Source organism: Lepidothrix coronata, unplaced genomic scaffold (genome assembly GCF_001604755.1).
Source record: "Lepidothrix coronata isolate B3197 unplaced genomic scaffold, Lepidothrix_coronata-1.0 Scaffold184, whole genome shotgun sequence".
Lineage (NCBI taxonomy): Eukaryota > Metazoa > Chordata > Aves > Passeriformes > Pipridae > Lepidothrix > Lepidothrix coronata.
Genome location: NW_016690364.1, coordinates 957,900 through 970,721, shown reverse-complemented (window position 1 = coordinate 970,721; position 12,822 = coordinate 957,900). Strand labels below are relative to the sequence as shown.

Genomic DNA, 12,822 nt, shown 5'->3' with positions numbered 1-12,822 from the left:
CTCCAGGCTGAAAACTGCAGAATAAAATACGAAAAAAAATAAGATGCTAGACACAGAATAATTAAGTTATTAGATACTTTGATTAGATCACTGTTGCAAAGGTTGACTTTCCTTTTCATGAGTTGTTACTCCTGGAATCTCTCTGTAATTCTCTCACCAGTCCAGTGTTTGACTTCATAACCATCGCTTAAACTGTGTCTGTCTAATCTGATTTATCCCATATGTAGCTTTTGAATCAGTTCACTAAGAATGATGTACAGGATTTTCTGTAGTATACGGAAATATATATATATACATATATATATACATATATATATATGTACATATATATACATATATGTATGTATTAGGCATAATAGTACCTGTGTAACCGTATTGCAGGACTAGTGAGGATTAATATTTTTCAGGTTCTCTGAGATCTTTGGAAAGAGGAAAAAGGACTGAATGTAACATCATAAGCACTGACTATTTAATAGCAGCTCTAATATCGAATGTTTTACGAAACTGAAAACAGAAAGCTCAGAGTCACCTGGAACTTAAGGGATTTCGGGATTTCGTAACCTTAACGTTAATAGCTAATACCTGGAAACTGTAGGCACCTTTCTTTAGCTCTACAGCACATCAGAGCACCAGCCGCATGCATAGTCATTAAAGCTTATCATTAAGCACTCACAATCTTGAAACAATGAACACAGAAGATGAGATACCCCACAATGCATACAATCTGTAAGAAAATGATAACTTGTCCTTTCAAACAAAGAGTATAGGTCTACAGAGCAGAAAGAAATGCCTTAGAGACATTTCCTTGATTTAGCTCTCCATCCCTGGTTTTGTTAACGGAGCAGCATATTCTCTTTGGAATAATTGTCCTCAGTTGGAACTGGAATATGGGTGATGAAGCAAGGATTAACTTTTTTTCTTTAATAGATGACACAGTATGTATACACAATAATACATATTTCTAAAGCCCATGAGTTCCATATTTCCCACTCAGTCACTTTTGATTAAGATGAAATTTATTCTCAGGTTTTCTGCTGGGTCACACACCTCTTATGATTCTGTTAACAAAAGACTTGAAGTCAGAAGATTTATTAATTTACGAATTTGTGTGTGTATAGGTGCATATATTTTGAAAGAAATTAATAAGAACATGATATTTCCTAGGGTTTTCAAGAGAGCTATATGGTTTTGTAGAGAGTGTGACATCCACCTGCATTTCATCCATTAAAATATTCAGCACCTCACTGCAATGGTTTTTACCTTAAAATATTTGTTTTTCTTTTGCCAGTTATATAGTAAACAAGCCAGCAATTGTGCAACATTATCCTTGAATTGGGATCTGCCTGCAGAGGGAATGTACAAAGAGAAAAGGATTCTGTTTGGTTTCCTGAACTTTTAATGAATTGATACTGGCTGGCAACAAACTCTTGAGCAGCTTCATGCATTGGTAGATAGGTTAATTTGAATCACAACTGAAGGGTAAATGATAATGATGAGGCAACATCAAAGTTTGTTTCAAAGAAGTTTGTGTTTTTATCAGGATACCAAATGTGTTTTTGAGTGTACTTGATGAGCTTACATCACAGTAAACAATATTATTATTGGTCATGGAAGCTATTCAGACAGTGTCAAGAGATATCCAAATGTAAATTCAGCTAGACTAATGAAAAGGTGAAGAGACTCATCCAAAAGTTTTGGGCTTGACTTAGACCTTTATCTAAATTCGTTCAGTCTGCCTGACTCATAAAGAAAGAGTATTTACCTGAGAAATTTGTGTTAGTTTGTTCTAGCTTGGCTAGGAAGGCTACAAGTCAGCCTTCTAGAGATAGCTGATACTGTTGAAGTAACCCAAAAAATTGGGTGGAGACAGTGAAATTTTGTAAGAATGAACAGTAATTACTTAACAGAGTGAACAAAATCAATTTCCCTTTCAGTTTCTAAAAACCAGCTTAGGGTTGGGCAGTGCTTTTGCTTTTGCTTTTTTAAACAAGATTTTACAGTGTAAGAGGAGAATGTACTGGTAATTCTGCTTTATAACAACCATAATAAGTGGCATGTGAATTTTGCCTATATGTATATAGGGCAAAATTCTAGTACCCCTTTGAATATATTTTAAAAAGTATAATTCAGGAATCTGTGTTAGAGCAGTCCTTAGCTGAAAGATCTTAGTGTGCAGTTTTTTGTATCTGACCAATTACCAGAAAAGTGCAGATATATTAGCTACATGATTTCCAAGATGCCAAATCATGTGAAAATTAATTCAGCATTATGTTGCTTCCTGACAACTTCCCAAAAAAACAGATTCTCATTGTTAATGTTAGTTGACCCTAGAGGAATGGAGGATCTGGAGGAGGTCAGCAGCTGCCCGTGCATCTAAACAAGTGGATTGACCAGAAGCAGGTTCATTCATGCCAGCCTCTTTGTCCCACTTCTCTGTCTTTTCCCATGCATGATACACTGCAATGCTTTCAATACTCCCCTTTCTCCACCTTTGGCCTTTGCCTTTGTAGTAAATCTTTAGCAATCCCTAAATGCAAATTAAGGAATTGCAGCCTGAAGCTAAAAAATACTTTGTTTTGATTTCTGAATTCACTGGCCTATGAATTCTAATGATATGTTTGTAACATTTTATTTTAGAATTTATTCTGACTTCATCAGTCAGTTCATTCTTATGTTGTTTTGCTTCCAACTGCATTTCTGTATTGGCAGAACCCTGAACTGAATAGTATGCTTGAACAAAACCAAAATTTGCTAGCATTGTGTAGTGCACATTAAATGCCTGCTGCCACTGATTTGATAGCCTAGCTCACGGGACATGGAAGTAAGTGTTCTCCTATACAAGTCTGATTTCATAAGTGGCATGTATTTTTGTGCAATTATGGTTGTCTTCATAAGCTGTTAAGGTGGATAATAAAAGCTTTTTTCTCTTAGTAATTTTATTAATTAATATAACTGAATCTCAGTCAGTTTTTTCTTTTACAATTACTCCAGCGTGCTGGTTTGCTTTTGTGAAACTTTGCAGTCTTTGAAATATTTCTTCTGTGAGAAATTGTGGGTGTACCTGTATTGTGCATGTCTTTTGGACTGTCTGGATGAAAAGAAATCTGAGAAACTGAAGAAGTTAGGAAAACTATTTCATCTAACAGGTGACAGTTCATCAAGCTGTAGTAGTCTTGATGTTTAAAAGCTAAAACAAGATGACCGAACATTTCTGTCTAATACTTTTGAGAACTGAGAGGCAAAGCTGTAAGAATGTGTACTGAACACATATGCATGTCTCTACTGTGTGTGTTGAACGCTATAGATACAAATACTATTGCTTTACAATAATGATGTCTTAGGTATGTTACTATTTTTCTCTTCTGCTTCAGAAATCATTAGGTTAGATGTCTGTGCCTGCAGGAGTGCTGTGCTTTGTTTCAATCTGGCATTGCTTTATTCTGCTGTGGACGTTTAAACTTGAAAGAGCAGTTTTACTGATGTATTGGTGCCTCTGAACTGAATGGTCGAAACAGCCCACGTTTGGGGAACTATATCACTAAGAATTAGGCTTGGATTTGTTGGCCAGCACTTCCCTGGTACATCCAGGCATTTTCCTATAGTCCTTTGTGGCTGAAGAATTGAAGGTGGTCACTTTTTGGACATTATTTCTGATCTGAAAGGAGCTCTTAGCCAAGATATTTGTCATTCTAGCTTTAATAAAGGGGCCAGAGAATAATAGGTTCAAAAAAGTAAACTTATTAAGTTAATCTTATAGTAGCAGCCTTCTAAGAATGAGTTAGGAATCAAGGAGCCGCTAAGATTTTCATAGGAAATTTGGAAATGTATTTCAAGCTGAACTTGTTAAAGTTTTCATTGTTCTGTAGGGATCCTTCATTTGTGAGGCTCTGGATGAGAGACAGACAAATCTGTATCTTGTATCTGTGTCATATATGTCTCTGTTGTATACTGATTAATGTTGAAATGATTTCTGGAGGCAGATGTTGGATTTGTGCATTTGTGTCCAGATATTTTGCTACCTTTTGCTATCTACCTCTTATTTCAGCAATTTATCTCTTAAGCATTAAGATGAACTAGTACAAACTAAATTATGGTTTTATTTAGGTTTTGGTATTTCACAGCATTTTCTTTTTCTTTTCATGTCTTGCTCACTTCTCCCCAAGGTTCCTCCTTATAGGCATGAATCTGTAGAGTGGATTATGTGTATATAGACATCATAAAAGAACACAAATTATTATAAAATAGTTCTTGCAGCTTGATAGAGTTTAATATATGAGTGAGGCAATGTTTTAAGGCGCTGAAAATTAATTGAGTCATAGTAGCATCAGATGATTTCCTGGTTGTGATGATAACTGACACATATATTTCTCAGCAAGAGGACTGAATCAGTGCGAAACCTCTGAAGTTATTAAAAGAAATGTTAAATTGCAGTGGAAGACTAAGAAAGAACTCCCATTGCTAAACCTGAATCAGGGCTTATTACATGATATTAAAGAAGGTGTCTGCATTTCTTGATTTCAGATACCTTGGATATAGAACATATATTTGCCTAGAATAAAAGCACTTCAAGGCATATGTTCTCCAGTCCATGCATAATGGTTTAATACTGTGCATCAGACCAATGAATTTAACTTAAACTATAATTGCTGTACTCTTAGCATCTATCTGGCAATGTGTGTGGTTCTGCTCAGGAATCATTGAATCATATTTCTAAATTAAGATATACTTTTAGTTAAGTTCAGAAGAGAATTTAATGTTGCATCCCAGTTATTGAATGTACTTGTTTAATACTTTCAAATTCTGATTTCAGTTACTAGGATCACAATATTTCTTAAATTCAGTGATTCTCAACTGGACAAGTGGTACTTTTGAAACCTGCCTGTTCTATAGCAGCACTCTCTCAACATCTAGTCTTAGTCCATTTTCCTAAATACTTCCTTTTATAGATGGTATTACAGTCAGAAGAGCCATTTGTCTACAAAATAGGGATATGTTTTATTTTTTATCAAGACAACATTTGTTAAATCCACCAAAAAAAAAAGCTTAATGAGCAGCACATAACAAAAAATATTTCCACAGAGAGCACTTTGTTACAGAACAAAAACACCTGTTAGAACTAATGATTTACAAAAAATTCCAGGTTTTGTATCTTTGAGATGTACAGAAAGACATTTTCTGTCTTTGTTTATTACCACGTTTTGTTTAGCAGTTAATCTATATCAATGTTGCTACACAGGTCATATCAGATTTCAGCCAGAATTAATTTTTCCAGTTATGGAGCAGAGCAAAACTAACTGTTCCAAACCATTTGGATAACTTTCTTTCACAATTTTTGGAAATTTTGCTGAACAAACTGTAATTTTTTAGAGCTTTGAAGACCGACTTTGTAGTTCACAAGCTTTCAAGGTGATGCTTGAAACTAATTTTGTTGAATACTTGTGAGAGTCATAACAGCATAACAAGTGGTCATGGATGCACAGGAGGAAACTGGGATTAAAGTGCAGAGAAATCAAAATATTTTAAAATGTCACTTATTTCAAGTTTTAGGTCTCAATACAAAAAGTATCCATATGATTACACAGATTCCAGAACATTTTTCTGTAGATGAAGATGTATTTGTACTTTGGCGATGCGCTTTTTTTGACTAATTCTTTTGTCCACACTGCCTGGAGCAGCTGTTTTCAATGTTTATCTTAGTTACTGGGTGTGGTTGAAACCATTAAAAAATGGTAATTAAACAATTAAAATTCACCCATAGTATGGGCATCCAGTGATTTAGATGCACAGAATCAGTGAAGTTAGAGTGTTTTTACCCACATAGGCTTTTCAGTAGCGCAGAAAGCTTCTGTTTTTTTCAGTACTGCTTTTCTTTTTTCTCTCTTTACAGAAATCTGGGTGTAAGAGAAAATTGAATGATTTCTTAGTGGTTTTGTTTAACTGGTAGAATTCAAGCAGTCGGTTACACTGAAATATGCAGGAAATTCAGTCTGTCATGTATAGATACAGATCTAGATAAATGTATCTAAAGTAGAATAAGAATTTTATATAGATCAATGCTTTTTTATAGGAAGTATAGCGAATATAATTTTGATTGGTATATGGTGAGCCAAATTCTGCCCATGGAAGCTCCTATAAGGACTTCTCTCATGTTGCAGTTCGATGAGAATAGAGCTTGGCTTTAAGTAGTTAAGAAGGGCAGAAATCTCTGATATCTGATTTTAAGAGTAAGGGAAAATCTTATTTCTGAAGAGGAATCTCCCAAATTAAATTCACCATCTAAAAATTGTTTTAATCAAATCATTTATTATTTTAAACTCCATAGATCTTAATGAACACATGGCTAAAGATCACAAAGATTGGATAATGTGTCAAGCATTCACTGAATATTTGACTTTTTCTTGTTAATTATAGGTTAATATATTAATCCCTGTTTCAAATAAATAGTACATCTGTACTAATTGCATTTGTCTTCATTTACAGATGCAGAGCCACGGTATTTGGTTTCAGTAAGACCAGCACGTGTTTCAAACAAGAAATCTTGTTCAGGTATTTTAGCATTACTGCATTTTTTTCTTGAATTATTTAAAAGAAGACAGGATCTTTTATGTAACTTTAATATGGAGATGACTCTCAGGATCACTGGACTGTTGCAAAAATAAACTGATGCCCCATCCCTGGAAACACTCAAGGTCAGGCTGTGAGAAATCTGATCCAGTTGTAGATGTCCCTGCTCATTGCAGGGGGCTTGGACTTTTAAAAGGACCTTTTCAAAAGGGCCTTTAAAGGTCACTTCCAACTCAAACTATTCTCAGATCTTTATATGATTGTTTTTCTAGTTCCTGCTAACTGCTTGGGATTAATTTCTACTTGGTTTTGTGCAGACATAAAACAGTATGTCTGGAAAGATTTTGGAAAGTGATTTACCTTTCAGATGCAACATATATATACATATATATATATCAAAAACCACAAAAACAAAAAATGCCCAATGCACTATTTGGTCATAATTAATTTTTGTATCTACAGTCTACCCTCATAACAGGATTGAAAAGGCATGAGAAGAAAGTTAATTGGGTCTGTATCACAACAGTGAGAAATAGCACCGTTAGATCAGTGGCTTACAAACTTTCAGGGAATGCGTTGTCACCTGTACATTTTGAGGAGGTACAGATCCTTTAGATTTTTGAAGTATGTAATGTGATGCAAATAATATATCAATTTCCCTTAATTAATCATCTTCCGAACACCAGAGGCTCTCCTTAGGTTTATAGCAGTCTATAAACCACAGGTTTAGAATAGTTTGTCTCGATCATTTGTTCATTTTCACCTTTTAGCTTTTAAACTTTCTTTAAATAAAGTTCGTCCTCCACACAAGAGTTGTGCTCCTTCATTCAGAGCAAAGCTAAAGTGAAGGATCATGCAAAAGCTGTACATTTTCAATATAGTAGATAGTTAAAAGAGAAAAATTCCCCAGATGCAGATGCTGACACTGATTTTACCTACAGTTAAAGGCAGAAGAACTTTTGTAGGTTTTATATTACTCTTGATGAAGAACACTGCGGAAAGTATCAATTATCTATAGACCTATTTACAGTGTTAGTAAGAAATCTGCCCAGAAGTTACTATTTCTGTCACATCCAAAGAGAGACTTCCTGATATCCTGAACTCTGTGTCATACCTTCTGTGATATGGGACAAGACAGCCGCAGCCTTGAATTTAATCTATGTATAGCTTATTCTTGTACTAAGCATACCCAAATCACCAATTGCTCATTTTCAAAAACTAGATTTAACTGGAATATTAGGCTGAAAAAAGAGATCAGATACTGTCTCTGCCCATTTTGTAAATCATACATTAGAAATGATGACTGTGAAAAAAAAAGAACTGTTGCACCTTTCCCTTCAAGCTTAGAAGTGAAGCAGGCCTTCATTTACTTTACTATCCAACTACAGGAGAGAGAAGCTAACTTTATATATTTTGTATGTAGGTCGGACCAAGACACAAAAGCCTCTGCAGCTGGTAGTTGGCACTCTCACCCCAACCTCTGTGTTTCTCTCTTGGGGCATTCTAGTCAACCCTCAACATGACTGGACAGCAACAAACAACTGTGCTAGTGACAGGTAACATAACAGAAAAACCTTTTTTTTTATTACTCTCTTGATTTAACTCAGCGTAGCTCTCTGCTGTGCCTAGAATAAGTTTTAATTGGAAACAAAAATGTTGGGAACAATAGTTCTGAATGTGAAGTAACTTTTCTCACTTACTCATTTGATGCTTTGAAAGTCTTTATTTGTCTTGAGTGAAAATTTAGTCAGAACTCTACATGCTAAAGTAAAAATCTTGCTATTTCACAGTACATCCTTTGTTCTTAAACCAATTGCCTTGACTCTACCTTCAGTTGTATCTTAACCAATTGAAAGAAACTTTGTTAAATAATAGGAAAATTTTTTTTAAAGTTGGCTGAATAAAAGTAAAAAAATTCTTTTGTTGTGCTGTGATAGGGGAATGATGCCTTGTTTTAATGGTGTTTGATTTTTGTTTCCTATATCTGATCTTATTAATGAAACAACTTTCCTGATCTTGATATAATACGGCTTTCATTAATTTTCTGTTGTAAGTAAAATAAGATCTCATCTACTGTAACATATTTGGTGTGCTGCAATTACTTAATGGGTGTTACAGTAGGTGGAGAGCTCACAAAGACTCACCAAGTAGCAGTTTCAAGAGAAGTCTTAGTGCTGGGGAGCTTCTCATTAAAGTGTACTCGTACATTTTAGGTAACTCTTGGCAGATTAATAAAATTAATCTTTGCAATTATTTAAATTGTTAATACAGATGTTTTCCCTGAGGCTCTCAAACCATGACAGTCATTTTGGTGTTCTCTTTGTATTCTTCCTTTCATGACAGAAGAATTTTTTTTGCCTCCATTAACATTGTGTGAAACTCCAGTTGACTCAGCAGTGTTTCGTAAAACCATGCATTTGTTAAACCACGTAAAACCATGCATTTTTTTCATTATTCAGAACATTTTTTTCCCTGTCTAATATTTGTCTGGGTGCTGTCTAATTTAGACTTGAATCTTTGGTGTTCATAATAGAACTCCCATTGATGCCATTAGACTGAATGTCAAACATACATTATGTCAAAAAAAAAACAACCCATGTTACCAATATGACCTTTTTCTTAACTCTCAAAAGTTTTGGACTAAACCCTTTCAACCTTCAAAAACTTCTCCTGAACAAATTCGGATCTTCCTCACCAACCAGAATTTCAAACACTTTTGAAGAAAACAATGTTAATGTTTATTAGGAAATTTCTAAAAATGTAATTTGATTGGACTTTTTTTTCAGTAGAAGTAAAAGTTGGTTCAGGCTTAAATTTTGCTCTTTCAATTCAAGAAAGAAATATTTTCCTCCCGTGAGCAGTCAAAGATATGAGCTGGAGGAGCCTTTGAAGTGTTCTGTGCACATAAAGATTTTAGCACCAATTTTACCAGGGAACGTATCTTCTTTATGTGCTGCGTCAGCACCAAAGTTACAGCACCCATTGTGCAGTGGGAAGGAAGAACACTTAGAAGAAGCCTATATCCTGTACTAATCCACCTGGAAATTCAAGGCATATGGTATCCACCACAACGCCTTCATCAGCTTTGGGTTTTCTCCTCAGTAGCTGAATTTTCTTGTTGGACATTCATTGACTCAAAGTTTGAACAAATTCTTTAACACAGTATGGGATGTTTTTCAGTTAGCCCAGTGTGCTACTGGTGTCCTGTTATGTTTAGAATACATTCTGTATGTTTGCTACTATAGTATAAGACAGTTGTTTTTGTTGTGTCTTTGTGTCAAGTCATGGTATGCTGTTTTTAGTTAAGTGTTGTTTAATTTGGTCAAATGATTCCCCTCAGAAAATACTTTTAATGTGCCCTTCATTTTGTTGAAATATTGTCAGGCTGTATAAAAGTACTGTTTCTGTATTTCCCTTTTGTTTGCATAAAATGACTTGCCTATAAGAGTCGTATCATTCATTTTGTTTGAATATCTCCCTCTATTTCAGCTCTAAAGATTCACTGACCCTCGGGAGTAGCTAGTTTAAAAACACAGAAATCAAGCTACAAACAATCATGTCAAAGTATGGGTATATACCTATTTTGCAATCAAACAGAGTAATAAATTTAATGAAGAAAAAAAAGTCACTGAAGTGGTGCTCTTATTTTGTTTACCTTTACTGGACCAAACTGCTTGTGATTTTGTATAGATGATGTTAACAGTTTTCTATGTGACCATGGTGTGTATATCGGTAATTTCAAGAGAGATTAGATCCATATATATTTCTAGTCAGTGTATAGAAGAAAAACTATTAATTTAGGATATTAATTTGAATGGCAGTTGATAATGTATGATAAGAAAAAAGTAGGAAGTAGCCCACTCTTAGCAAGTTAGCATTGTGTTAAAAGTACAAGACTTAAAAAGCAGTTAATGAATTCATCAACATTTCTGTCTACTGCAGGGGAATTCTACTCACTTACTTGATTCTTTTTCATCTGGTGTGTTCTCCTTACTGTGGCATGTTGCTGTGTACTATTAATCATTCTCAAAATTGCTGTTAGTGACTAACCTCTAATCTTTGACATTGGCATTATGTGGCAGTTAGGACCTCCTAACTCAATTCTGTCAGTAAATATCCCACCATGTTTTAGATTTGTAACTCTGTATGTCTTGAAATGGAATCGCTGTTCTTGGCCTCAGATTTTACCACCCCTGGGTGGACATTAGGCTTTTGTACAAATGTTGCATAATATAAGTTATTTGAACATGTTGCTGACTCAGAAGATGAAAACCACATGGAATAGCACAGATCTGCTAGCCAAGATTTTCTCTGGTGCGAATCTGATCTCAGTGGGATATTCCTTAGAAGATCTGGTTTTGTAAGCAAATGAGTTTTGAATTAGAAGTGCCATACTCTAAAAATGGATTGGTATCTTTTACTGCTTCAGTGAAATTTTTGCTTGCTTCTTGAAGGCACATAGTGGTCTTCTGAATCTACAAAGTGCTTTTTAAGAAACTCCAGTGAAGAAAAAGTTCTTGTGACATTTTTCAACAAACCATTCTTTGCTTTCTTAACTCTCTAGAGATTAAGGGCATAAGCCAATAGAGTGCTGTGTATTTCCTTCAAGATAACCCCAAACACTAATTTCTTGTTGAAGCAAAGGTATTCGCTGCCATTTTTGTGGACCAAAACTCTTTGAAAGGTCAAATTTTGAAGCCTCATTGAAGTGACATTTATATCTGATCAGAACCTTATGAAGTGACTACTATCTCTGATCAGAGCCTTAACACTAGAACAAAAACCAAAACCAAATAAAAAGACCTAAACCAAAAAACTCAAGTGATTAGTTCTACGTAACTGACGAAACCCACATGACACCAGAAGGATTCCACTATGTGGAGTTACCTTCTCAACATCCTCCTTTTTCTTGCACCAGTGTGGGACAGTTGGCAAGGGAGGATGGGAAAGTCATGATAATCTACTGCACGGCCACGTTCAGTTCCTCTTTTTATTGTTTCCAAGAGAGTAGAGACTTGTTTTCTCCCTGCCTCTCTATGTTCAAACAAACATTAGCTGCTACAGAGCTGGGGCTATCTTTACTGCCCATTTAAGTCTGAAAAAGAGAGACTACTCTATAGATTTTTCTTTTTTTTTGCATTTGCTTTGATTAGAAGAACTCTGAAAATCCCAAAATGAAGCTGGGGTCAAAAAACATGGACTTTAACTTTCAGTTCTTTAGGAGGGAAAGTCAGGGGAAGGAATAGAAAATGTTATTTTTCATGTTAGACAAACACAGGGTGTGTAGATACAGTAAAATATAGTATTCTATTGAGTGGATTGTATAGAAAAACAGACATGCTTTCAGACACATGTGAAATAGAAACTTAAAACCTGAAAGTATTTTTTTAAGTTAAAAACTTTGACAAATTCTGACTGACATTGTTTAAACTTGTTTGCCCGTGATTTAAATATCCTAATGTTGTACTTGCAAGTGGTGCATATTTTGTGTTTTATTTAGTTTGTATCTGATGCTTTAAAAAAAAAAAGGAAAATAGTGAGCGAAAAACAGAGAAAAATCCATTTTCAGTCTATGTAGTATACATTGCACAGTACAGAGTGGGGTTTTTAAAACCCTAAATTCAGAAATATATGTGCCTGTTCCTATCTACAAACCTCTCACTATGCAGCTGCCAACTTAATCATACTTTGTGTCATACAAAATGTATTTCAAACTTAGAAGAATTTCTTAAGGAAAACATACAGCAGCAAATGCACTTCTTGAGTTTCAGATGCTTTTCAGCTACTGCTGTGGGAGCATATTCTAAAGGCTTGTCTAAACATGGAATGATTTGTTTCTCTTCAGCCTCTCATTCTTCAGAGCTCTCACTCTTCAATTTCTTTCAGTCATTCTACTAAAAAAATTACATGAAGAAAATGCATGTTAGCGATCATGTAAAATTGAAAACTAAATTAGAAAATGCTTTGCAAACTTAACTGTAATTCTTTCCATCTTTTTATATATGTCTGTCTGTTACTTTGAAGTAAACTTGGCAATAAAAAGGGAAATAATATAATCAAAATAATATAATCAACTCCGTGTGCCAATTTGTGAAACACTTTCTATCTGAAAAATCAAAGTTCAAACCATTTCTTTTATTACTTTCTAGCACTAAATGGATTCTGTGCTTCTAATGAAGTGTAACAATAAACAAATAAATAAATATATTTTATTATTAATCTTATTTTTTAAAGTCTGATTACATTCCTATGCACGAA

The 12,822-nt window shown here is 34.6% G+C and overlaps 1 protein-coding gene across 3 annotated transcripts in view; it reads left to right on the top strand.

Annotated features, from left to right (window-relative positions):
* ABI3BP (ABI family member 3 binding protein) overlaps positions 1–12,822 on the top strand; it is a 142,415-nt gene that overhangs the window by 24,201 nt on the left and 105,392 nt on the right. For all 3 annotated transcript variants that reach the window (XM_017830841.1, XM_017830843.1, XM_017830842.1), the window contains exons 3-4: positions 6,481–6,546; positions 7,988–8,120. In XM_017830841.1, the coding sequence (XP_017686330.1) occupies positions 6,481–6,546; positions 7,988–8,120 (199 nt within the window). The remainder of the gene's footprint in view (positions 1–6,480; positions 6,547–7,987; positions 8,121–12,822) is intronic.